This window comes from Monodon monoceros, unplaced genomic scaffold (assembly GCF_005190385.1).
Source record: "Monodon monoceros isolate NGI ecotype Baffin Bay Population unplaced genomic scaffold, NGI_Narwhal_1 Super_Scaffold_9, whole genome shotgun sequence".
Classification (NCBI taxonomy): domain Eukaryota; kingdom Metazoa; phylum Chordata; class Mammalia; order Artiodactyla; family Monodontidae; genus Monodon; species Monodon monoceros.
In genome coordinates this window covers 45,780,973-45,807,143 of record NW_021703786.1, presented here as the reverse complement: position 1 = coordinate 45,807,143, position 26,171 = coordinate 45,780,973, and the positions used below count along the sequence as shown (strand labels likewise).

The 26,171-nt window shown below is 50.0% G+C and overlaps 2 protein-coding genes and 8 non-coding genes across 14 annotated transcripts; 5 read left to right on the top strand and 5 right to left on the bottom strand.

Annotated features, from left to right (window-relative positions):
- The first annotated feature begins 2,095 nt into the window (after positions 1 to 2,095).
- TRNAW-CCA lies at positions 2,096 to 2,167 on the top strand. The gene has a single exon. It is a non-coding gene; the product is annotated as a tRNA-Trp (tRNA).
- Positions 2,168 to 2,586: 419 nt separating this feature from the next.
- Positions 2,587 to 2,668, top strand: TRNAS-GCU. The gene has a single exon. It is a non-coding gene; the product is annotated as a tRNA-Ser (tRNA).
- Positions 2,669 to 2,914: 246 nt separating this feature from the next.
- On the top strand, positions 2,915 to 2,988 carry TRNAT-AGU. Its single transcript has one exon. It is a non-coding gene; the product is annotated as a tRNA-Thr (tRNA).
- A 396-nt stretch (positions 2,989 to 3,384) lies between these two features.
- TRNAI-AAU lies at positions 3,385 to 3,458 on the top strand. Its single transcript has one exon. It is a non-coding gene; the product is annotated as a tRNA-Ile (tRNA).
- Positions 3,459 to 4,098: 640 nt separating this feature from the next.
- BORCS6 (BLOC-1 related complex subunit 6) lies at positions 4,099 to 5,959 on the bottom strand. The gene has a single exon (XM_029210708.1). It carries the CDS (start codon positions 5,876 to 5,878, stop codon positions 4,823 to 4,825), a length of 1,056 nt encoding a protein of 351 aa, XP_029066541.1. The 5' UTR covers positions 5,879 to 5,959; the 3' UTR covers positions 4,099 to 4,822.
- Positions 5,960 to 9,810: 3,851 nt separating this feature from the next.
- On the bottom strand, positions 9,811 to 15,235 carry AURKB (aurora kinase B). 5 transcript variants are annotated; one of them, XM_029211861.1, is made up of 9 exons: positions 15,155 to 15,235; positions 14,759 to 14,830; positions 13,235 to 13,337; positions 13,071 to 13,125; positions 12,633 to 12,824; positions 12,194 to 12,332; positions 11,937 to 12,085; positions 11,050 to 11,224; positions 10,566 to 10,876 (listed from the first exon to the last, which is right to left on the bottom strand). In XM_029211861.1, the coding sequence occupies exons 2-9, from the start codon at positions 14,804 to 14,806 to the stop codon at positions 10,703 to 10,705; spliced, it is 1,035 nt and encodes a 344-aa protein (XP_029067694.1). In that variant the 5' UTR covers positions 14,807 to 14,830; positions 15,155 to 15,235; the 3' UTR covers positions 10,566 to 10,702. The 5 variants fall into 5 exon arrangements, with proteins under 5 accessions (XP_029067695.1, XP_029067697.1, XP_029067694.1 ...); XM_029211860.1 differs by having other exon boundaries at positions 12,633 to 12,827; positions 15,155 to 15,209; XM_029211863.1 differs by lacking the exon at positions 15,155 to 15,235 and having other exon boundaries at positions 12,184 to 12,332; positions 14,759 to 14,829.
- A 6,861-nt stretch (positions 15,236 to 22,096) lies between these two features.
- TRNAW-CCA lies at positions 22,097 to 22,168 on the bottom strand. Its single transcript has one exon. It is a non-coding gene; the product is annotated as a tRNA-Trp (tRNA).
- Positions 22,169 to 22,774: 606 nt separating this feature from the next.
- On the top strand, positions 22,775 to 22,846 carry TRNAG-UCC. Its single transcript has one exon. It is a non-coding gene; the product is annotated as a tRNA-Gly (tRNA).
- Positions 22,847 to 23,215: 369 nt separating this feature from the next.
- Positions 23,216 to 23,287, bottom strand: TRNAD-GUC. Its single transcript has one exon. It is a non-coding gene; the product is annotated as a tRNA-Asp (tRNA).
- Positions 23,288 to 23,902: 615 nt separating this feature from the next.
- On the bottom strand, positions 23,903 to 23,974 carry TRNAP-CGG. The gene has a single exon. It is a non-coding gene; the product is annotated as a tRNA-Pro (tRNA).
- Positions 23,975 to 26,171: the final 2,197 nt, after the last annotated feature.

Here is a 26,171-nt window from a genome sequence, read left to right as displayed (position 1 = left end):
GGCGCAGTGGCTGAGAATCTGCCTGCGGATGCAGGGGACACGGGTTTGAGCCCTGGTCTGGGAAGATCTCACATGCCGCGGAGCAACTAGGCCCGTGAGCCACAACTACTGAGCCTGCACTTCTGGAGCCTATGCTCCGCAACAAGAGAGGCCGCGATAGTGAGAGGCCCGTGCACCGCGATGAAGAGTGGCCCCCACTTGCCGCAACTGGAGAAAGCCCTCGCACAGAAACGAAGACCCAACACAGCCAGAAATAAATAAACAAATAAAAAAACAAATAAATAAATAAATAAAAAAGAATGACATAGTCGTTGAGGATATGACATAAAATGGTTAGAACCAACTAGGTCCAGGATGGCAGAAGATTCCACTTCCAGAAGACCTTGAGCCTCATTATAGGCTCACTGTAATATATTAGCATATGCTAAATAACACCCACAGGCACCATGGCAGTTCCCAGGCCAACCATAAAAGTACAAAAAATGGGCGGTGGCCCAATTCCTGGAAATCCCCGCCCTTCCCTAAATAGTTGGAATAATCCTCCCACTTGTTAGCCTATGAAATTACCCAGCCCATAAAAACTAACCACCCTATATTTTGGCAGCTCTCACTTTCTGAGATGGCCCACGTTCCATTTATGGAGTGTGTATCTCTCTCAATAAATCTACTTCTTACCTATCACTTTGCTTCTTGCTGAATTCCTTCTGTGCTGAGACAAAAAGAACCTGAGCTTCATAAGTCCTGAGAGGAAGTGTGTGGTTTCAGCTGGGAGACTGTGGGTTTGAGTCCCCTCCTAAGCCAGAGATTGTGGATTCGAGTCCCATCTGAGGTGCGACTGGATTCCAGTCTCACCCAAGGTGCGGGGTTTCAGAAGGATGACAGGGTCAAGTGAAGGTGTCCAGCAGGCCCTAGACATCTGAATCCGGAGGCTTCATTGGGATTGGGAGTGGGATTCAGGAGTCCTCAGCACACAGGTGATGGCTGACTCCAGGGTAGGCGTGTAGCATGAGGACACAAGACAAAACTCCTAGCAAAAAGGACAGAAAAAGAGACTAGGGGGGAGGGCGAGAGGCTAGGGGAAGGTCAACAGACAGCAGTGTCCTGACAACCAAGGGAGAAGGCTCTTAAAAGATGTTGCCAAGTCAATTAAGGCCAGGATCCTCAGCGGGCTTTGACTTGTCCCTGGTCCCTGATAACTTTCGGGATGCCCCTTATGCAAAAAGTGCAGGCATTTGGCTTGGAAGGAGTGAGAGACAGCCTGACTTCTTTCACCATATTGGCCCCTTGAACTCCTCTTACCCTTCAAGAAGCAAATGGGGGGTCTCTGCAAGCTTCTGGTATCACTCTTCAGAAGTTCCCAGCTCTGGCTCACCTGGGGAGCTTCAAAAGATACCTACATTTATGGAGATGGAAATCAGAACAGTGGTTGCCTCTGGGAAGGGAGCGGCGGGGATCGATTGGGAAGGGACATGATAGAACCTTCTAGGGTGAAGGAAAGGTCTTCTTTCTTTGTTCTTTGTCAAAACTCACCAAAATAAACACTTAAGATCTGTGCATTTCATTGTAGGTAAATGATTCCTCGGAATTGTCAAAATTGACAAAGTTATCGATGCCGGGGTTCTACCCTGGACCTTTAAATCAGAATCTCCAAATCTGGGGCCTGTGCTTGGCTATCTGGAAGGTTCCGCAGGCGACTGTAGTGTGCAGCCCGGGAGGAGACCGCCGCTGGGGGAGCTAATCTCTTGACCCTACGCTCCCGGAGCTCTGGCACTGCTCCACCACATTCCGCCTGGTATCCGTCCTTCCACATGTTTCTGTGCCAGTCCGTCCCCGCTGGACTGTGAGCTCTGGGTCCCCCAGGGAACCAGCTCTGGGCCGCCTGCTGGTCGGCAGGAGGCCGGGAGGCCGCAAAGCCGTGCCCTGCGGGGTGCGGCGGGCCCTGCGGGTCCCACGATGCTGGAGGGAGAGCGCAGGCACCACGCCGCGGGGTTTTAGAAGTTCCGGAAGGCCCTCGGCTCTTGCGCCTCGATCGCCAGGACCCGTCAGCCTGACCGTCCAATGCTCATGAGGGGACATGTCCATCTGTACGAACGCGGACCTCGTGGCGCAACGGTAGCGCGTCTGACTCCAGATCAGAAGGTTGCGTGTTCAAATCACGTCGGGGTCAGCTTTCCTCTTTCTAAAGTTCTGCTCGCTTTATTCTCATTTTCAACCCGGTTGGAGCCTCATTGCGCAAGTCAGAAAAGAAGCTCTTCCTAGGGGCCGGAAGGGGAGGGTCCCGGCTCGAAGTCTCTAGTCGCCCCGTCGAGGGGAGCGCAATGATGTCGCGGTAGTTTTTGTGGTTGATCCGGGTACTGTAAATCTGGGCCGATAGCGGGTCTCCTGAGGACTGACGCACGCTCTGTACCGCTCAACCCAGAGGGTCTGGCGCTGGCGCAAACTAGAAGGTCGCTCGGTAACCAGAGCTCTGGGAGTCGCTGGGCGGGATCTCTCGGGACGCACCTCCCTTCGCGACGTAGTTGGGCTCACGCCTACTCTGAGAAGCGTCCAGACCCCAGAGAGGAGATCCTAAGCGACTTTCTCGTGGACGAGGTGGCCGAGTGGTTAAGGCGATGGACTGCTAATCCATTGTGCTCTGCACGCGTGGGTTCGAATCCCATCCTCGTCGGTTTGCGGTTGCTGTGGCCTGCCTTCGATTTTTATAATCCAAGAATTTCTCTTCTTACCTTCGGTCTGCCAGGATTCAATTTCTGTGTCGCCCCTTCACCCTCTCTCGGTTGCGGCCGCGGATTTCGTCTCTTCTACCCTGTTTTCCAGTACGGCCAAAGGTTGGTGAGGAAGGCACCCTGGCATTCAGTCACCTGCCATAGAACTGACCTGGCCAGGGAAACGAGGTGAATTAATATGTAAGTCAGGCGCCGTGGCTTAGTTGGTTAAAGCGCCTGTCTAGTAAACAGGAGATCCTGGGTTCGAATCCCAGCGGTGCCTCCGAAGGTGTCAGTTACCTTTTGCAAACACCTCAAGGAAAGAGCTGTGGGCATTTGGCGCTTATACACATAATTTTCCACATCTCTTTGGGAACCTGCTAGTTGCTATCAGGCGGCCTTTTCTATTTCCGGTTGTGTGCGTCAACGCTACGTGCATGTCGTCAGTCTTAAGCTGTATGTTTGCACCTCGATCTGCCGCCAAGCAACATAGTGGCATTATTGTGCTTGTCAGTGTTTTGGCTTGGATGTTGCTTCCCGAAACGATAAGTGATTCCGTTTTCGTGTTCTGTTTCCCTGTCTCCCCAAACAATCTTACCCATGTAAAAATTTTCCCAGAGAGGACTGATCAGTAATTTGTACTTTACATAGATTCATTTTTTCGAAGTCATTGTCAGCTGGCCGGTTAGCTCAGTTGGTTAGAGCGTGGTGCTAATAACGCCAAGGTCGCGGGTTCGATCCCCGTACGGGCCAGTAACGTAACATTTTTAAAATGTGTACTGCTAATTTCTTGTTGCTTAGGGAAGGCTTGTGGAGCATTTCTAATCCCGGAACTTTTCACACCCCAAAGAGAAACGTGCTTAAATTCTTTCCAAGTCGTAGTGTCTTGAGAGAGCAGAAAAGTTTAAGGAAACTGGATCTCTTTCTGTGATCTCTGTTTCCAAATCTCCTGACCATAACGGGGGGCTCCTGGAATTTACTATGTGACGGTAAATGGAAGGCTGTCCGGGATTGTAACAAAGATTGTTTCAGACCATACATATGGCACTGATCAGCAGAGTGTGAGAAATGGGGTCAAGAAAGGAGTTAGCAAGTGTTTCCACTCTTTCTCCAGAGCCAAGATGTCCAGTTTGCCCAGGAACTGAGACGACCCCTTCCCTTTCTTTTCTGGATCACCTTGCTTCTGATTCAGCTTTTACTGGGTCTCTGAGCCCAGATCTGTGTCTTACATTTCCCCTCCGTTCTGCTGTTCAGGAGCAGGAACCATATCCTTCCCCATGTGGCCTGGGACCCCCACCCCACTCGCAGCACCGGCCCCAAGAAAACTCCACGGAAAGACTGACCTTCATGCCCATACCTTTGGCTCATCAATCCCTTAACCCCACACAGACAGAGTCTCACCCTTAGCAGCAGCAGCACTTTAATTCCACAAAAACTCAGAAAGCCAAAACTGATCAGAACACTCCACAACAGGTGGGCTTCAAACCCAGCAACAGTTCTGTCTGAACCCTGAGAGCAGTGAGACCCCTCCCAACTCACCCCCTCTACCATGCAATACATTCCTTCTAGCTCCACCCAGGTTATGGCTGGGGAAGTGGGAGGGCAGGGGGCCAGAGGGCAGAAGCCCGGGGTTATCCATCTGCAGGTGTGCATCCTTGTCTGCATGGTGTGTGGCCAAGGACCCCTCAAGCTCCCACAGCCCCTGGCACCTGAGATGTGACCACTGGAGGTCAGGGTGGCCACAGTGGGGCTGGAGCCTCCCCTGTTCTCCTTTCTTGAGAACATATGGCAGTCATGTCTCCCAAGCCCAGACCTAAAGCCCTGGCTTCCCAGAGATGGTGCTCTAACTAGGGAAGAGAGTTGGGAGAACAAGGTAGCTGCAGATGGCCAACTGAATAGAAGCAGAGCATCAACCCCACCCACCAGGAGAGGCTTTAGAACTTCCCCGTGTACACCTGTATAAGGCCCAGCTAGTGGTCGCGGGCCTACTAAATATATCTGGAAGAGCCTCCAATATACAGGCCTCCCCTCGGCGGGCAGGTCCCACCAGGGCTCCCTGAAGAGTCCTTAGGATCCTGCTGGACCCTGGCGTTGCCAGGCCTCTCCTGCCCTCCCGGTCACTTGCACAGGGCCTCCAACACCTCCAGGGTGCGTCGGATATCCCGGACTTGGCGCGCCAGTCCCTGAACTGGCTGCAGAGCCCTCTCCAGCTCCTCACAGCGTGCCAGCAGGGTGTACATGCCCTTGATGCTCATGTCCACAGCTTCGCCTAGGGAGTCCACGGCATCACGGTAGGTCTGGATGCAGCCCACGCTCAGCGCTGTCAGCTCCTGCACCGCACCACCCAGCCCGCGAAGCAGACGGTCCACCCTGCCGCCCAGCTCCCGACTCAGCCTCTCCAGGTCCCGCAGCACGTCGGGGTCGATGGGAGGAATGGCCGGAGTGGGTGGGGGCGCCGAACAGGGCCGCGCAGGGGCAGGGGGCGGGGGTTGAGGGGCGCCGCTCAGGCGGATCTTGAGTTGCAGGTTGTTGGCGACAAAGTGGGTGAGGTCGCCGTGGCGGCTCACCGTGCCCTCGAGCTCCAGGGGGCTGGATATGGTGGCGCGCCGCCCGCCGCCCGCGCCACACTCTGCACCCCCTGAGGACCCGGCGCCGCCGCACGCCCCGCTCAACCCGTCCAGGCTGCGGCTGTCCTGAAGGCGGCTGGAGAAGGAACGGCCAGCCCTGCTGGCTGCCGCCGCCTCGTCGTCGTCTTCCTTCTCCTGCTCAACATCCAACCCGCCGCCTCCAGGGCTCCCTCGACGGCAGACGCCCTCGGATGCAGGCCTGTCCTCAGGGTCCTTGCGCCGGGAGGGCGCATACGGGTCGTTTTCGGGACCCGGCGCCCCCCGGTTGCTCCCTGCCCCAGAAGGCGTCCCTCCGCGGCCCGGCTCTTCCTCCGGAGCCTCCCAGTCCGGCGGGTGGGCGAAGCTGCAGCTCGAAGTCTTCGGGGACGCCCTAGGGAGGCGGCTCGCGCCCCCAACGTTCTCGGCCTCTTCCTCCTCGGACAACCGGAGGCCTGAGGGCGGCTCAGAGGCCGTTCGGCCCGGGCCGCCGCCGAAGATCGCGGCTTGCTGTTCCCCCAGAGCTAGAAGGCCTGCTTTGGGCCCAGGCCGCCCCCGGGGCGACTCCATACTGCAGTTGGGGGCAGGAGCCAAGGAATTGGTTCGCCCCGGCTCAGGAGGCGTTGGCGGTGCCTTTAAGGGGCGTTGTAGAGGCGCGCCGATTGGCCTTGGGCTCACAATGGTCAGGACGGGAAGAACACTCTAATTGGTCCCGGCAACCAGGAAGTCCCAGGAGAGGAGCTGTTATTGAACGACTGAACGCACGTGAGAACCAGCGGGGTGGAAAGAAGGAGGTGACAGCTGCGCTCGTCGCCCCGCCCTTTCAAAAAGTTGAGGGGGCAGATCTTAAAGGTGAAGATCCTGAAATAACGGAGTCCTCCGGGGGCGGGGCTAGGGCTCTTTCCGCCCACAATTGTCACGCCCACAATTGCTGCTTAACAAACACTTACAGTGCGGACCAGAATTGGGGTTCCTAGGAGGTTTTTGGGATGGAAGTAGTATATCCTGCTTGGACCGTCGGGATTCAACCGCAACTATTTGATCAGGAAGGATGAAACCAGAATTCTCAGCAGAGCTTGAATGGTTCGTTCCATCGTCCTCGGCTAACAGACCGAGCAGATGAATTGCCCAGAACGACTCACAGTGGACAGCGAAGCGGGCTTAAGGGCTTTCCTGTGTATTTGGCACTCTGTTCTCTGTCTCCTGTCCCCTCCAGGTCTGAGTCTCTCTCCTCTTGGAGGATGGTATGTGATTCTGCCACTACGTAAAATATTCAATAAATTAATGGTCCTGAAGTTCAGAGCCCTGGTAACCATTCTGATCTCATCTCTTCCTTCTCTTCCCCTCACTGGTCCTGCTGTAGCCGCCCTGGCCTCCTCACAGCTCCTGTGACAAGACAGACATGCTGCCCCCTCAGGGCTTTACACTTGCTCTTGCTACTCCCCTCCCGCCCTCCCCTTTTTTTGAGGCTGGGTCTACCAAGAAAAATTTTCACCTTGGATATTCCTCCTTCCCTTCTCTCCTTCAGGTCCTTATTCAAATGTTATCTTTTCAGTGAGGCCTCCCTTTACAGTCTGTTTAAAATTTCAACCACTTTCTCCGGCAATTCCCCATCTTCCTTCTCTACCTCTTCTCCGGAGCACTTATCACCATCTGACATACTATACATTTTGCTTACTTGCTCATGTAAGTGCCATGAGGGTAAGACTTTCTGTCGGTTTTGTTCTCATTTGTAGCCCCAGTGCTTAGAACAGTACCTAGCGTATAATAGGTGCTCAGTAAATATTTATTAATTAAATGACCCTAGGCCATTAATTTTCCCTTTTTGGCTGGAACTCATTCAAGATGTGTTTCTGTCACTTGCACCCAGAGCCCTGACTAATACAGCATGAGACCAGTGGTCTACTGTAATCTTCTCCCCCTCTCTTTGGGAATGACACACCCCCCCACCTTGTCTTCCTTTTACTCCTCAGCAAGCAGATGCTCTGTGTTCTGCAGGTGACAGAAAACACAAGTTGAATCAACAAAAGCAAACAAACAAAAACAAGGGGAATTTATTGTCATACAATAATGGTCTTAAGGTGTCAGAGAAGCCTGCATTCAGTGCCCTAACACTGTCATAAAGGGCCTGGTTTCTTTCCAAGGGAGTAGCTTTATCCCAAGTGGGCTTCCTCATGGTGGCACTATGTCATTTGTCATTCTTTGGGAATTATAGTTGTCTGCTTGAACTGCTATAACAAAATATCATAAACTGGGTGTCTTAACAGAATCTTTTTTTTTTTCTCCCAGTTCTGGAGGCTGTAAGTCCAAGGTGACAGCTGATTCTGCTCCTGGTGAGGTCTCTCTTCCTGGCTAGCAGACGGCCACCTTCTTGTCTCCTTATATGATGGAGAGAGAGAGCTAGCTTTCTGGCCTTTTCATATAAAGACACCAATCCCATCATGAGGACCCCACCCTCATGACCTCATCTAAATTTAATTACCTCCAAAGGTCCCATCTCCAAATACCATCACATTGGGAGTTAGGGCTTCAACTTCAAATATGAATTTTTGGAGAGACAGAAATATTCAGTCCATAACTGCGATCATTTGTCATTCTCTTGGGCCTCCCAGGATCTGAATCCCAGTGTTTGAGGACTCTCCCACCTCATTAGGCAGAGCCCATCTCCCACTACAAAAGCTGGAATACCAAGCAGTCACTTTCCCAGATTCCTTAGCACATGGCTCAGGCTCCACCATGGTCTACTGGACCACTTCTGCAGTGGAATTTTTCCTGACTGTGTAGACTCCAAGCCTAGTCCTTTTAGAGATTCCATGAATTACCCAGGATGCTCATAATAAGGTCTGTTTCAGCTTAAATGAACCTGAATTGTTTTCTGTTGCATGCAACCAGAAGCCCTGGCTGATATACCCCCATAACTTCCAGAAGGGGAGGAAGGACTAGCTTCCGATGCATCTTTCCCAGGAGCCCCAGTTAATCTCTCGTCACATCTCCTTGGCCTAAACTGGTTCACATGCCCAATTTAGTCACTTTGGTCAGGGTGATACCATGTCTTATTGACTTAGGATTTGGTATTTGGAAGCAATCACTCTGGCAAGGTGATTGAAGAATTGACTGATTAGGTTAGAACAATTATGCCCCTCCTGGAGCTAGAGGTGGGTCAGTTCCCTCCAAACTGAAGTAGCAGCAACACAATGGAGGATGGAGGAGGGGCTATGGGGGAGCAAAACAGTGTCCACTACATTAGGGGTCAGCAAAATATGGCCTGTGGGCTAAATCCAGCTCTCCACCCGTTTTTATATGGCCTATGAGCTAAGAATGGGCTTTTTTTTACCTTTCATACTCCATCTCAGGCCCATATGATGCAATGAAGGCCCAATTGATGAATGTTGACAACTTTAAGTGCTCAGGCTGGGGGAGAATTTGGAGGTGTGATCTGTTCAGAGGGGCTAAGAAAATGACACAGGCTATTGACTTCAGGGGCATCTATTCCAAAAGAAATGTATAGAACGTCATGAGACAGCTTGGCTGGCATCTCATGGTCATAACATACACACTGGATACTGACATTGATCCTCTAGATTTGCAACCTTCCTGAGCTCAGAGGATTTTCTTTTTTTCTTTCCTATTTATCCACTCCCCTGCCTCTAGAACAGTGCCTGGACTGTGGAAAGCACTCAGTAACTATTGTCAAACGAATAAATCTAAGCAAAATTTTGATATAACTACATCAGAAGGATGTAGGGACAGAAAATGCACATGTGTATGGTGGCAGTGGAGTGAAAGAATGAAACCTGTACATTTTGTAGCAGGAAAACAATAGATAGAGCCTAAAACTGAAAACTTAAGAAGTAGCAACAGAATCCTGTGATTTGGAAATACACGGCAAATACCAAAAACAAAACAAACCCATAAAAGGATTTGGAATAGGCTGTCTGTGGGGAGAGAGAAATGGGCAGACTCTAGGGTTTTTTTGGGTTTTTTTTAAGCCTTATAACATCGTTAGTTGTTTTAATCTCTGGGCATATGTAGTGGGTTGCATGGTAGGCCCAAAAAAGATATGTCTGTGTCTTAACCTCTGGAACCTATGAATGCGATGTTTTTTGGAAAAAAGGGTCTTTGCAGATGTAATTAAGGATCGTGAGACAATATTATCCTGGATTATCTGGGTGAGCCATAAATCAAATGACTAGTGTTCTTATAAGACACAGAGGAGAAAAGAGAGAAGACAGGAAGGCTGTGTGAAGACACAAGCAAGAGATTGGAGAGATGCAGCCACAAGCCACGAAGTGCCCAGAGTCACCTGAAGCTGGAAGAGGCAAGGGAGGACTTTCCCCTAGAGCCTTTGAGGGGAGCATGGCATTGCAGACAACTTGATTGTGGACTCCTGGCCTCCAGAACTGTCAGAGAATACATTTCTGCTGTTTTAAACCACCGAGTTTGTGGTAATTTGTTACAGCAACCCTAGGAATTGAATATAGCATGAGTAACTGAGATGAAAATAAAAACATTTATTGATGTTCTTCACCACATGGCTTAAAAGAGCAAATAATCAACAGATGCAGAAAAAGCATGAGGTGAAAGTCAACACCTATTTTTGATTCAGAGAAACCCCAACAGACTCCACGCTTCCACTGCAGGGGGCGCGGGTTCGATCCCTGGTCGTGGAACTAAGATCCCGCATGCTGTTGCGGCTGACCCCAAAACAAACGCCCAAATCCTTAGCAAACTAGGAAGTGACCAGGCCTTCCTCAACCTGATAAAGGACATGTATTAAAAATCTACAGCAAGCATCATGTATCTAGCAGTGAAACCTTAAACCTTAGGTTAGGAACAAGATGACTGCTTCTATTCACTCCTGTGCTAGATCCTCATCAAAGCGGAAAAACAAACAACTTCTGGGTACAACAATGTTCAATTGCTTCTGGGTCGGCAGGAGTGAACCAGAAGAGGGAAAGAATAGAGGTCAGCTAAGAGCAAGTAGTAAGAGAAGGTGGGCAGAGATGGCTGGTGTGCAGGCGTAGCAGAGTGGAGCTGAGTCCCCAGCATCCCCAGGTCTGGGAGTCAGAGCAGGGGAAAGAAAAGACTTGGGGGTGGGGTGGAGCTGACCAGGTGGGGGTTAGAGCTGAGAGGGCAGGGTGCTCCCAGGGGCAGTGATGCAATGCCAGTCCTGGCACCCTGCATGGGCAACTCCCCAGCCTCCTCCCCACAGGTGACGGCTTCCTTCACAGCAATTTCCGCCTGTAAACATCTACACTCATTAGTACAAAAAGCTTCAGCCTTTATTAGATAAAGAGGAGGTAGAAGACAGATGCGGGAACAGGCCAGGGACCCCTTCTCCTAACTACACATATACAGACATACAGACACAACGGAGAAAATGACAGGGACAGTTCAGGGGACAGACTGAAGGGCAGAGGGGGGCAGCACCCTCCGGGAGTGGGCCCGGACCCAAGGGTGGGCTGAGACCTGAGCCAGTGGCAGGCGTTCTGAGGGGTTATGCTTGAGCAGCTTGGAGATAAGGTCCTGGGCTCCTGCAGGCATGGAAGGGGGGATCTTCAGGTCCACCTGCAGAGGTAAAGGAGAAGGAGGACCCTAGCTTTCACCCTGGCTGCTTTCCCTTCACTGCCCATTTTATTTGGCGAGAGACGTAAGCCCCACAACTACGATATGCCCACTCCCTGCCCCTGGTCCCTGGGCCAGCACAGACCCCAGCCACGCACCCGGGACTAGCCTCCCACCTTGACGATGCGCCGATACGTCTCGTTGTGGGAAGCACTCTCGAAGGGGGGGTTTCCCACAAGCAGCTCGTAGCAGAGCACTCCGATGCACCACAGATCCACCTTCTCGTTGTGCGTGCGCCCCTCAATCATCTCTGGGGGCAGGTAGTCCAGGGTGCCACACATTGTCTTCCTCCTGGAGGGGGGGTGAGTGGGCAGGGATCCCAGATCCAGACCTTCTCTCCTTTCCCTGAAGCTTGACAGGGAGCCCAGAGACCCCAGGATGTGCCAGGGGAGTGTTCCAACCAGGCTCTGACAGAGCCTTTGGGGTAGGAGTGGGGCGAAGACATACACTAAAGCCCCAGAGGTGGGCTTACACACTGCCTCTGCGTTTCCACACTGAGGGCTGTATGTTAAAATAATCAGATACGAGGGCAATGTTCACCTTAGAATTAAAGGAAAAATCTCAAATGTCCATCAAGCACATCCTGCTTACATTAATCAGGTTACATCTCTACTATGCAATATTATGAAGGCATTAAAAATGATGTGGGCGTATTCTCAGTGATATGGCAAGAAGGTCCCAATATATTTCAAGTGAGAAACCTGGGTGGCAAAACTGAGTCTCCTATTTTTGGTTTTTTCTTTTTGGCCACACCGTGTGGCTGGCAGGATCTTAGTTCCCCAACCAGGGATTGAACCCCGGGCCAAAACAGTGACAGCGTGGAGTCCTAACCATTGGACCACCAGGGAATTCCCAGAGAGTCTCCTATTTTTGTAAAGATATTGCTGTGTCTGTATATTTACATAAGAACCACCCAAAATGTCTCTGGGTAACAAGATCTGGAGTGGTTTTACTTTGAATGCCCCAGCCTCACCCCCAGGGCCGGCCTCCTGGCCCACCATACCTCAGAGAGGGGGCGTGTACAGACCAGCCGAAGTCAGCAATCTTCAGCTCTCCCTGGAGCCCCAAGAGCAGATTCTCTGGCTTTATGTCTCTGTGAATCACTTTCTTCCCGTGGCAGTATATCAGAGCATCCGCCAGCTCCTCCATAATCTGGGGGGCCAATGACAGGCAGTCAGACAAGGATAGACTTCGGCTGCAAGCAGCGTCCCCCCAGCCTCCAGCCCCCGGCCGGTGCCCCAGGTGCCCACCCGCCCCGACCGTGGCTGTTCGCTGCTCGTCAAAAGTGTGGCTCTTCTGCAGCTCCTTGTAGAGCTCCCCCCGGGGGGCATACTCCAGAATCAAGTAGATCCTTCGCCGGTCATAGAAATAGTTGTAGAGACGCAAGATGTTGGGATGCCTGGGAGAGGAGACAGAGGAAGCATCAGGTTGTATCCTGGCATAAGGAAATGGGAAAGATGACAGGTCCCACTGCAGCAAACTGGGTCAGGCTTGGGCCAGGCAGGGGACACCAGGCTGGCGGTGCTAAGGGGGAACTGAACGCAGCTCTCTGGGTTCAAGGCTCTGGCCAGGACTGAGAGCTCCTTGGGGCTGCCTGACCACAGCTGCAGAGAAGACAGTCCGGATGCGGTGGGATTGGAAGAGGAGCGGGGGGTTGAGGCGCCAGGGGTACTGTGGCTCGAAGGGCCCTGCCGCGTACTGCAGATGGGCCTGGATTTCGATCTCCCTGCGCAGCTGGTGCTCCACACCCTCCTTCTCTATCTGAGACTTGAAGAGGACTTTGAGCGCCACGATGAAACGGCTTTTCTTCTCCCGAGCCAAGTACACATTTCCAAACTTGCCTTTGCCCAGAGGACGCCCAATCTCAAAGTCGTCGATTGTGAAGGAACGCCTGCTGGAGGGGGGGTGGGGGGTGGTAGGCAGCTGAGTACCGGTTAGTCGGTCCTCTGAGGCGTTTGCCTTCTCCCTGCACCTCAGCCCATCCTGCCCGCAGCCCCGTTTCCCTTCCAGGGGAGCTGAGGATGGATCAGGCTTTCTTGCCTCCCTACTCCTCCTGCCCTTACCTTCTACCTCCCCCATTTCCTACCTGTTCGCTGTCCCTCCCCCTCTCTTGCCGCCCAAGGCTTGGGGCACTTACATTGAGAAGTTGGGTGTCCCACTGTTGTTCTCCACCACCTTCTGGAGAGGGGCAGCTAAGGAAAGAAGAGGGAAATTGAGGCCATCCTTTGACATTTTCATCCCCGTCCACATTTCCCAGACCCTAGTCCCCTCAGGTCGATGCCCTCCCCTTGTCCTAGTTACCTGTGGGCTGGGCATTGGAGCGGCTCATGAGGACAAGTGCAGATGGGGTGACAGGCTCCTTCCGGAGGACTCTCTGGGGCAGGGTGTTCAGGCCAGACTGAGCCTGAGAAGGACCAGGGGGGAGCTCTGAGAGTGCCTTTATCCCAGTGACTGGGTTGGAATGTGCTACAAGCAGCATTTCAGGACTTGCTATAAAGCCACCCACCCACCTACCCAATCCCCAGTTCAAAGAGGAACACTGAGACCACAATTTTGCTACTCAGCCCCAGGACTCTGCTCAGAGCCCCATATAAAATGAACTATTAATAAACAACCTAAGTCAGCCTAAGATAGGGACTTACCCTCACACCTAACCTCTCACCTCTTTGGCCCTGGCCCACTCCACATTCTCAGGCCCAAGGCTGTCCAACCTTCAAAGTCTTGTCCATAACACCACTCATTTACCCAGCCCCCCACCTCAGGGGGCAGTACAGGCTGGGGTAATGAACACACAAAATTCAAGGAGCTTTAGCACAGCGGTATTCTCATGGTCCCCTAAGCTCAGTCTGTTAAGTCTCAGATAAGGTCCTTGTGGCCTTGAGTGTTCAGCAAATCTCAGTATTTACCCCTTTGCCACAGCAGGCTTTAGGACACTGAGGGCTACTCTAACAGCCCTGGACCACTTTTCACTTTCAACTTCTGAGTAATATACACCCCTTTCTTTTAGGAGTGACCAGTGTGGGCATGACAATGTTTTCTCATTCAGCCTCCACTACTGACAGCCTCATTCAGAGCTTCACCAGGGAGGCAGCTGGTGGACAAGGGGACATACGGACCCCCCCGCAGGATACTCGAGCCCCGCAAACAGAGAGCAAAGCCCATGCAGGGCCCCTTCTTTCTTCTTTAGCCAAGAGAGGAAGAAAGCCTCAGTGCCCCTACAGACCTGTTTGCAAACAGTGATATTAGCATGGAATTTACAAATAAGCAAGTTGAACAAAATGGAGTGCAGAAATAGATCCACATATATGTGGGAATTTAATATATGTAACAAAGGTAGCATTTCAAATCAGAGGGTAGACTCTTCAGTGAAAGGTGTTGGGACAACTGGAAAATAAAGCCATTGAATGCTTACTTCACACCAGTCATTAAAATAAATTCTAAATTTTTAATTTAGACTTGTCCTGGACCTTTTAAACTTATAAACGTATCTAAATCCTTCCAGAGTCTACTTCTATTTCCTGCCTAGCCTATTTTTTCAGGACAAGGGTTGGGAATCATGGCCAAAAGGCCAGACCCTGCCTGCTCAGTCCCAGATGTCATCTGGATGTGACAAATAGGCTCAGCTCTGCAGACGTCCTCACAGGCTGGTCGAACTCAAGTTGGCAGCACCTGATACGATGTGGCTACAAATGACCAGACTGGGGCCCATAAACTGGTGCAAAGCCGGGAAGAAAGTGGTAAGAGGATAGCCCTCTGCAGGACCTCAAATCTGCAAGCGGGACCTCGCCACGCGGGTGGGGGGAGGGGAAGTGGGAAAGCCCTTACCGTCTGCCTGCCGTAGGGCCAGGGGTAGGCGTTCTCCTTCTGGGCCATCCTTAGAAGGGAAGGGGGAGGGAACTGGGCAGAGAAGAGAAGCAGAGCCGTGAGAAGCAGAAAAGAGGGAGAGAGAGAGTGAGGGGTCGGACAGATCTAGCCGGAAGCGCTTGTCTGGGGCTGGTGAAAGGGAGCAGGTTTACAAGCTGGCCTCATCAAGGCGCATCCCGGAGCTCGCCTCGCTGCCCCAGCCCTGCTACCGGCCTCACCCCTTTCCAGGACCCTCTCTCCACTTTAGAGCAACCAGCAGCCCGGCAGAGTGCGCGCGGGCCCGCCCAACGGACCCCCCGACCTGCCGGATCACCTGGCCTCTCCCGGCGCAAGGCCCCCGAAAGGAGGACAGCTCACCTGGAGCCGGCAGCACAGCCACCTCCCTGGCGGCTGGGAAACAACTGAACCTTCCCGACCGCGCCCACGCAGAGGTCCTTTCAAATCTCCCGCCCTGGCCCCATTGGCTGAGCGCGCCGCCCATGCCCAGTCCTCATTGGATGGGTGTCCCATTACGTAGCCCTAGGGGCCCAATGGAAAAGGTGGAATGCGAGCGCCGGAGCAGCTCGGGTTCCGGCTTAGGAAAGTTTCCCTCGACCCCCGAAATAGTCTCATGGGTTTTTTTTGTTGTTTTGTTTTGTTTTTAAAATTTAAGTCATCGATATATCTGGAATTTATCCTTGTGTATATGTATGAACTAGGGTTTAACTTTGTTTTTTGTCAGAGAGCCAGTTATGCCAGCATCATTTGTTAAACAAGCTGCACCATTCCCAAGGGAATTTAAATGCTACCTTTGATATACTAAGTCAGATTCTCTATTCAAGTTTTATTGCTTGTTCGTTTGCACGTCTGTTTATTCTTTTTTTTAAATTTTTTTTTCCGGTACGCCGGCCTCTCACTGTTGTGGCCTCTCCCGTTGCGCAAGCTCAGCGGCCATGGCTCATGGGTCTAGCTGTTCCGCGGCATGTGGGATCTTCCCGGACGGGGGCACGAACCCGTGTCCTCTGTATCACCACTGCGCCAACAGGGAAGCCCTATTCTTTTTTTTTTTTTAAGTTTTAAATACCTTATTGAAATACAGTTGATTTACAATGTTGTGGGGGGGGGGTTGTTTTTTTGGCTGCATCGGGTCTTTCTGATGCGCAGCCTTCTCATTGTGGTGGCGTCTCTCGTTGAGAAGCACAGGCTCTAGGCACCAGCTTCAGTAGTTGTGACTCGTGGGCTCTAGAGCGCAGGCTCAGTAGTTATGGCGCATGGACTTAGTTGCTCCGGGGCACGTGGGATCTTCCCCGGCCAGGGCTCGAACCTGTGTTCTCTTCATTGGCAGGCAGATGCTTAACCACTGCACCACCAGGGGAGTCCGTGTGCGTTTATTCTTATGTCATTATTATTTTGTTCTTTGAGTCTTTTACTCATATTACTAATAAGAATTTTCTACCAGAGGACCTTTCTCTGCAGGTCCCCCGACCGAGGCCAAATTGCTTGGACCCACTCTCACTTTTCTCCTTCTTGCCGCACTCCCTTCTCTGCTCTTTCCGACTCCAAATTTCATTATTGGGTTAAATAAATACATTTTGGGACCTTCTATGAAATAACTAGTGGATATTTGTAAATACTGCCTGTCCAGCACCCTTCATCATTCTTCTAATAATAAGACTCTAACTTCGCTTTAGGGAACCACCTGTCTCCCCATTCTGTGTTGTTGGTTTCTGTTGCTGCCAACCCCAAATCGCTAACTTGATGGAGACACGTTGTAGAGGACTTTGTGGTTATCTAGCCAGCATCCATTCTCCCAGCGATTCCCACTTCCTGAAAGCAACAAGAGTTTTGTGGGTCTGAGAGGGAAGCTGACCCCATCCCAGGTCCAGGAGTGGACCCTGTCTGATTTACACCAGTCAACACCCTTTATTCTGGCATCGTGGTCACTGGTTCAGGGATAAGCATGTGACCTTAGTGAGTCAGTTAGTGGGAATTTTAGGATTCTTGCCCAGAATGCTGGACAGAAGCTCCTTTTCTCCTGCTGGAACTGGGCAAGAAAGCACATAGCCTGCATTGCTGGTGGGAGTGCTCCTGCAGGGAGCAGGCTGAGTATGAAGCTGACATTGTAGAAGGCAGAAGAGAGGTCTGGGAAGAACCCGAGAACTTGATGACAATGTTGAACGTCTGGATGCCTATTTCAGCCATTTCCTTCCATGACCCAACAGGTTTCCTTCTCTAATGCATTGAGTTAAGAGTTCTGTTATTTGCTGTTAAAAGCATACTAACTGACACACATCTACAGACCTAGAATGTTTGTAGTCATTTGGGTTGAATGATGCAAAACTACTGACAGTCAATCATTCTGACCTACAGAAAATACCAATTTCATATGATTCACCCTGATGTAAATGAAATAAGTCCTAATGGGTTTCTAGATCAGTTCACAATGCTTTTGGCTGCAAGTAACAGGAAACTCAGTTAACACTGGCATAAACAATAGACATCTATTTTCTCTTACATAACAAGAAATCAGAAAGTAGATAGTTGGCTCAGGAACTGAACAATGTTGGAGGTCTGGAATGGCCTCTCCGTGATTCTCTTAACATTTTCCCATTGCAAGATGGATTCCAACAGTCTCTGTCTCTTTTATCAGGAAAATCAGAAGCCTTTCTAAAAGTTCCCAATATGGGAATTCCCTGGCGGCCCAGTGGTTAGGACTCGGTGCTTTCACTGTCATGGGACCCTGTCTGATCCCTGGTCAGGGAAGTAAGATCCCCACAAGCCCCAAGGAGCAGCCCCCCCCAAAAAAAGTTCCCAGTAGATATCTCCTTGCCTAGAACTGTGTCACATGAGTACTGCAAAGGAGGCTGGTAAATGTATCTCTTCCAGCCCCTACAGTTAAAGCAGATCGGGAGTGTGGTGGTAGAAATAGGCATGTGCCACTGGAGGTACAGTGCTGTTTTCACTCAGGGTCAGCCCAACCCTGCTTCCCAAGATCAAGGAGGCCATTTCAATTTCAGTGCCTTTATCAACATATTTGGCATAGAATGCCTAGCTAATGAAGAGCTTTATAAAAATCCTGTCACTTGCAGTATACTTTATGCCTCATAATCTAGTGAAGGGAGACTTTTCTAGAACCTGTCAGGGACACAGTGCATGGGTGGGATATGCCTGTTAGATCCCATACAGTATCTCTGTCCCCTGGAGTCTTTAAATTCCCACTTGAACATTATGTCGGAAGACATTTGGCCTTTCAGGAATAGTTGATGGGCCAGCATAAAATTGAGATTTGCATTATTCACAAAAAACGAAGCAAAACAAAACCTATCTGTTCTAGCAGCTAGGCAATCAGCTGCCTGTTCCAGTTAGTGAACAAAATCTCTGTTATTTACCCCAGTGCTCCTCAAACGATCTATAGGGAAGAACCAGCTTTAATTATTGTCAATCCATCACAGATTGATACTTTTATAAAATACAATAAAAATTAGTTCCTTGAAAAATGAAATCTAAAAAATATAAAAATAACAAGCTCAGGCTTCCCTGGTGGCGCAGTGGTTGAGAGTCCGCCTGCCGATGCAGGGGACGCGGGTTCGTACCCCGGTCTGGGAAGATCCCACATGCCGCGGAGCGGCTGGGCCCGTGAGTTATGACCGCTGAGTCTGCACGGCCGGAGCCTGTGCTCCGCAACGGGAGAGGCCCCAGCAGTGAGAGGCCCGCGTACCGCAAAAAATAAATAAATGACAAGCTCGCTTTTTTTTTTTTTTTTGGTTATAACCAACGTTTATAAAAGTACTCTGACAAATACTGTAAGAGTTTTTAAATATGTAGCTCTCAAATTCTATACTCATTTCGGACATAAAAGTAACAGTTCATGAAGTGGCACCAGTCTGCGGGCCACACTGAGTACCAGCAATCTACCTCCAGTGCAGCCCCATCCAAAACTGTGGCCTGTTCTCTTTGGCGAGGCAAGCTCAGCATCCACTCTCCCGCAGGGATTCCCCAAGTTTATAAAGGTGGAAATGAGCAAATTCCTCCAAGTCTAACTCTTTTCTTCTTTCCTCTTGCTTTGCTTTTGCCTCCCAGTTCCTGTTAGATTGGGGATTATGGCTACTGGCCAAGGAACATTGAGGGATGTCCTTGAGGGGCAATTGTCACTATTCTACTCCCAGAGCTGAATTTTCCAGTGACTGGGAAGGGTCAGAATGTAGCGTGTTCCAAAGGTCAGGCTGGATGGCTGGGATACTGTAATGTGTGTGAGGCACACATGTCAGTCCTTTTATTTCTGATAATGGAATATCCCCCAAAGAAATTTATTTACTTGTCTATGCTGGGTCTTAGTTGTAGCGTGCATGAGGGGATCTATTTCCCTGACCTGGGATCGAACCCGGGACTCCTGAATTGGGAGCATGGAGCCTTAACCACTGGACCACCAGGGAAGTCCCCCTCCCCCTCTCCCCTCTCTCCCCTCCCCCACAAAGAAATTTCAAGACATGAATTCTCATCGTCAGCCAATAAGCCCCTTCCAGGGACGAGGAGTAGTAGACTCAGAAGGTTCTGGAAGGGCCTTGTTGGAGGAGCCTAGCCAATACTTCCCATGTCTCCCCACTAAGTTGTCCTCCTCAAGGTAAACCTGAGGCAACGCTGATGAGCTGAGTAGGTGCATCAAGACCTGGCTGCTCTCCTCCATCCAGACTCCTCCTGAGCATTCCCAGGTCAAACAGCATCGCTGGGGTTTGCTCTTGGCCATTAGAGCCCAAGTGTTCATCTTTGGTACAAACTGCAGGCCTGGACCAAACATCCCTGCCACTGAGATTGAGGCCTGAGGCCCCCTCCAGGTCCATGTGTGCATCCTCAGGGACTGGATCAGCAGAGACAGTGCCCCTGCCCATGTGGCAGGACAAGAAGCCTCTACACTACACTTCTGATGCATCGTAAAATGTTTTATTGAAGTGTACATACTGGAAAATGTCCAGCTGGACAAATTTTCACAAACTGAACACCTCTGGGTAACCAGCACCCAGATCAAGAAACAGAATATTACCAGCACCCCAGAAGGACCCCCCAGCCTTCTTTTCAAGTCACTCCCCCCCCGTCCCAAGAGTAACCACTGTCCTGACTTCTAACCCACATACTGGTTTTGCCTGTTTTTACCTTTATGCAAATGGGATCACACAGTATATATTCTCTGGCACCTGACTTTTCTCATTCAACATTATGTTTGTGAGATTTATCCATTCTGTTGATGTATTGGTTTTTACATATACATGAACATGATAAAATTTACACAGACTAGTTAAAAGTAAGTCTCCCAGTTCCCTGGTGGTCCAGTGGTTAGGATTGGGCACTTTCACTGCCTGGACTGGGTTCAATCCCTGGTCAGGGATATGAGATCCTGAAAGCTGGGCAGCGTGACCAAAAAAAAAAAAAAAAAAAGTGCAGCAATAGATAAATATCATACGATGTTGCTTATATGTGGAATCTAAAAGAAATGATACAAAAGAACTTACTTACAAAACAGAAATAGAGTCACAGACGTAGAAAACAAACATGGTTGGGGGGGAAGGGGGATTGACATATACACGATACTATATACAAAACAGATAACTAATAAGGACCTACTGTATAGGGCAGGGAACTCTACTCAATACTCTGTAATGACCTATATGGAAAAAGAATCTAAAAAAGAGTGAATATATGTATATGTATATCAGTGATTCACTTTGCTGTACAGCAGAAACTAAGATGACATTGTAAATCAACTATACTCGAATAAAATTTTTGTTAATGTATAAGGAAAGATAGAATGAGCAAATTACTATTTTGTATCTCCTTAAAGGGGCCCTGTTCTGGCTGGACACTGAGGAGGGGATGCAGGATTACCGACTGCCAGCTTCACACTCCTTCCGCGTTAGGTTACCAACGCTCCTGAGCTGTCCCCTTGCTAAGTCATCAGCTGTTCTCAAATCGAGCACACTTGGCTTCTGCAACAAAGGCTGGCAGACTGTCAGCCTCAGTCTTGACACATGTAACACAGTGACCACTCTGGTGGAAGGCGGTCCTGGGACTAGGGAGAGGAGGGGAAGGCGAGGCACAGATTCTAGCCTGGGTGGGTGACTGCTTTGTGCGCTGTGGTGAGACGGCTCAAATTCCTCTCCTGCAGCCCAAGCCTGTGACACTAACAAAGGCGCTATTAGTTAAGGAAAGAGATGTCAAGGAAGAAATTCCCCACTGGGAAAGACAAGGCCTGTGGAGTGGATGGCTTAAATTTCTTCGTTATTTTTTTTTTTTCAATATACCAGAAGCGGCAAAAATACACATAGCTCTGGGCTTCTAGTGACGGCAGTGAAGTCTGGAGAATATTTGTATGTAACACAAATTAAATACAAAATATTTGTATTTAATACCCAATGTTCTACCGCATGGAGGGAACATCAGAGATGATTAAAGCCATAAAAAAAAAAAAAGAAATTGAACTGAATACAAGAACACGGTAATGGAAACATAATTGTTTTTTAAAAAGAGAGGAAACGAAAGAAAAAAAGAAAATCGCTTTTAGTTGAAAAAGTAACAAAAGCAGTGCAGTTAGCTGTTTAGCTAAGGGGAAATTTTAACCCTGGTACTGGAGTTTCAGGAATTCATGTCATAGACCAAATTCAGCAGAGGCCAAAAAAAATAAAAAGAATGTACATGGTAACACTTTAAATAATGAGAAAAAAATGCAGATAACCACCAGACAACCAGAATGTCTAACTTTAGAAGAATTGCTTAATAACTTACAGCATTGTCCTTGAAGTCCGATGTTCATTAAAATTATAATTATAAAGATAATAGAATCCTATTCCTATTACAATGATAAGTGAAAATACTGGAGTACAAGATTATGGACACCCCTGGCAAGTGGAATTTAAATTGCCAAAAATTAAACCACTGGTTTAGGAGGATTATGAATTATCATTATTACTTTAAAATTATTCATTATTGCTACATTCTTTTCAATAAAGAACATTTATTGCTCCAAAATACATTTTCGGAACAAGAATTGGTGACTGGTTATGAACAATTTCTGTGTTAGGATATCTAAAATATCTATGAGATTAAAGGTATTATTATTTAATTGGTTGATTTGATGGAAACAGTAAGATGAAAATAAAATTTCCAAAATTTGTATTTTAGTAGAAAACTCAGATACTTTAGGGGAAAAAGAATCCCAGAAACACTCAGGTTCCTTTTTTTTTTTTTCATATAATAACACAAAATTCTTTTCTTTCTTTCCCAAAAAAGAATCTCACTTGCAAAACTATCCAGCTCCCGAAAATAACCCTTTGACCCCGACGTGATTTGAACACGCAACCTTCTGATCTGGAGTCAGACGCGCTACCGTTGCGCCACGAGGCCTTCTCGAAACCGCTGTTCGACGGACCTCGTGAACAGATGTATCATCAGCATCAAGGGGCGGAGTTTTATTCTCAGACCCCGCCCGGCCCTTTGTCAGAGCCGTTCTCCGAGCCGCCAGCGGGCTAGATGCGCGCGCACTAAGGGATTAATCATCCTCCTCTGGACAAATTGGGTTTAGACGCATTTGGTTTAAGGCCCAATTCTTTAACCTCGGTACACATTGAGCTCACTCAACAGAGAAATTACTTCATGTGTTTGAGATTTATTTTGGGGGTTAATAAAGTGTTGGTGCAGATCTGGCGCCCTGGATAAATCTTAGATTTAATCCCAGCTCTTCCCCTACTTGGCTTCTCTTGACTTTTGTTTCCTCGTCTGTAGACTGGGTATAATCAAACAGTCCCTCGCGTGGTGACTGGAGCTCAATGGCGGTGCCGGGAGCCAAGCGCCGCTCACACGTGAGTGCCTCGCACACTGCACTCGTTACTTCTGTGTCGGCGTCGCTTTCGTCCGTTCCTCGCCTAGGCCCTGACTCGTTATCACTCAAGCCACGACCCTGTAGACCTAACTCAGTATTTAAGAACTTCAATAAGCAAAAACGAAGCCGAAGCGTTGGTGGTATAGTGGTGAGCATAGCTGCCTTCCAAGCAGTTGACCCGGGTTCGATTCCCGGCCAACGCATAGTGACATTAAGTTTTCTTTTTCTTTTCCCCCCCCGAATTACGCGTGTGACAGTGTTTTGCTGTTTGCCTTCTTGTGTTTTTTAAATTATCGTCAATGAACGCGTCTAATATGCTTATTGAACGGCGAGAATAATGGCTAATAAACCTATTGAATGGAGAGAATAATTAATTTAGCCACATATTTAAAATACGAGTTACTTGAAATAAAACAAATATGAAATTTAGAATGTGAGCTTGAGAGTCAGGACAAACGATCCCTCTTCTTCTGCTTTCCTTTTTCTTCCCGTCTTCTTTTTATCTTCATCCTAGGGCCCGAGATGGGTACTTCCGAAGTAAGTTAAGATTTGGTGCAAAAGGTTTAGCACTTCTCCCCGTCGGGGAATCGAACCCCGGTCTCCCGCGTGACAGGCGGGGATACTCACCACTATACTAACGAGGAGTGAGACAAACATCGTTTGCTCCAAATGCTTGATCTGCTATCTTCACCGAGAGCGGCGTGCCAATGACGAGGTTCCTGTGGATGCTGTCTCTCCGTCCAGTAAGAAATGCTGACCCAAACCTATGCATGTTCGAGACCATAACTGAGCGCGAGTCCCCAGAAGGGCGAAAACGAGCAGGAGTGACCAAGAGACAGACGGCCTCCAAGCCTGCTGAGACCTGAATTCTGACAGTCCTGGGGCTCTCCCAGACATAACCCTAAATAGGTCCCAACCCGTTTCACTAACTGTCATCCACTACTATAAGTTGACGGACATCAATCAAACCGAAACCAGGCTCTGGAGGCCGAGGAGTAGCATCAAGTAGGAAGGAGGGGAACAGACAGCGAGCGTCTTGCCCATGTCAAGAGGTGCCTGCCCTCTTCCTGGAACTCTGGGAAGGACTGCGCGCCGCGAGTCTCTTCCTGCCACCCGGGTGTCCACTCAGAACAAAAGAGCTCCCGGAACACCTCCTTCAAGCCCTCAGTTCACTCTGATCACCTTCCAGCTCAGCCTCCTCAGCGCCGTTCCAAGTAACAACCGCCTTGGGGCTCTGGTTTCCGCAAAACTGGAAGGCCGGGCTCGTCCGGGATTTGAACCCGGGACCTCTCGCACCCGAAGCGAGAATCATACCCCTAGACCAACGAGCCGACGTACAGTAACGACCGCGGACGACTTTAGAGGTCGTCCCAGGCTTTCTGCAGTCCTAGGACTGTGATTCACTGCGGCCTGATCCTGGCACGCGGTCAGGGACCACCCGCCCCGACGCACAATACTCTGGAGCTGGGGTCTGGGAATCTGTCTCGGCTCCACAGCCGCGAGCTCCGACTCCTCCCAGGAAATAACGTCGGGGAAGTGGGAGGGAGTGGTCTCGGCCTCGCCCCCGAGCAGCCCTCCAGGACTGCCTCGAGCACCCGTGTGCCCGCGCCCTACGGTAACTGACTTGGCGCCACTCCGTAGTCCGGAGTCTCGACTCTTCCTGCCTCCGCCCGCCGTCCTCGGACCCAGCCCCCGGCGCAGAGCTTTGAAGACTAGCGGTAGAGTTGCCTGGTTGGGGACAATTAATGAGTCCTGAGATCTCTCTGGGAACACCAGCCCCTCTTTCTGTCCCTGCGTCTGTCCATCCTTCTGGAGTGACCGACACTTCGATAGCCCACAGTCTCCCCAGACCGCAGGGTAGTGCCCAGGCGAGGGAATATTTCCTGGGGCCAAGAAGACCCACGCAGGAGGCGTCATTGAGATGAGTGGCTGGCGAGGTCAGGTGGGGGATGGGCTTTCCAAACTGTGCGAGCTTCTAAGCTTTTAATACACTCGCCGTGCTCTCACGTGGGGGCCGCCAAGAGTCCTGGCAGGATCTGGTGGGGTCAGTTGCCAGCTACCGTGTTCCCTCAGGTCGGTTCCTGTTCTGGAGAGTCTTCCCAGGAGGGTTCTGATCGGCCCCTGAACTCGACCCCCCCGTAGCACCTCTGGGCTGAACCATCTTGTTCCATAGCCCAGTCGTGTGATTTGTGGGCCCATCCCTTCTTAAGGCCCTACCCACAGATACTTTGGCGGAGGGGCGTTCAACGAAGGGTTCAGCTCTTTGCCTTTTCTTTCCCAGGTGTCCCTGGCCAGACGGCGGGGGAGGGCAGCAGAAAACAGCCCATCCTTTCCCGTCGGCATCCCAGGCCTTTCAGGTGTGTGAGGAGTGCTCAGGGCTGATCTGGCATCTCCCTCCTGCCACCCTTCGCCATTTTCTGTCTCCCTCCTCTTGGGCGCCAGCCTTCCCCAAGTCTCTAGTCACCTCTGTCTTACCTGGTCTCCCGCACTTAATCTGCACAGAGGTGGAAGCCTAAATTCCTTATAGACCATGATGAAAGCTGTGGCCACCTTTTCTAGAAAAATCCGTACAATATCTATGGACCCCACTTTCAGAATCCAAGAACTAAGACGTAAACTACTGATGTTGTTTCTACCTTGTTGCAAGTATTTTACATTTTAACAGGAGTCAAAGCTTTACATGGAAACACTGAGTTCTAAGGTATAACTTTGGGCAATCACAGTTGTTTGAAAGAGATAGGGTGAGAAAGAGTGAATTTGAGAAGGTAGTAACCCTTCCCCTCAGCACCTCCCTAAAGTGGAACCCTGGCAACATCCTGAATTGCTTCTCCCTTTTCTTCAGACTCCACATCCTATCAGTTACTGAATCCTGTAGTGTTTTTTATACTAAACATGTCTCGAATTCATCCCCTCCTCTCCATCTCTCTGTAGCTGCGCAGGTGCAAGTCTTTGACGTTTCTATAACCAACCCCCCAAAGTCCTCTCCCCTCCTATACTGATCGCTTGTGTTATTCTTCTGTGTAGCGTTTATCTAGCATATTACACAATTTACTTTTAAAAACGCTTTTTGTTGTGTTTATTGTTCCCTGCTGTATTCCCAGGGCCTAGAATAATGGCTGTTACAGAGTATGGAGTTGTTGAATGGAACATAGGCAAATTTCCATGTGGTCTTTAAGACGTAGCTCACCTCCTCCAGAAAGCCTCCCCTGATCACTCTCCACTCTCAGGTCCGATGAGATGCCACTTCTCTCGTCCGTGTTCTCACAGTGCCCTGTCCCTGCCCTTGGCACACTGTGTCTGACTGTGCCTTCCTATGAGAAAAGGGGTTTGCCTTATTCATTTGGTTATGCACAGCGTGCAGCCCAGTGCTTGGCACAAATCTGGTCCCGGTGGTGCTGCGTCATTTACTTGACTTGTCACCTCGATATACCAATTCCTTCAAGCCAAACTTGTGCTCAGACATCTTGCAGTGGTTCCTGGGCAAAGGATGGTGTCTAGACCCTTCTGCCTAATTTCCAAGGAGGTTTA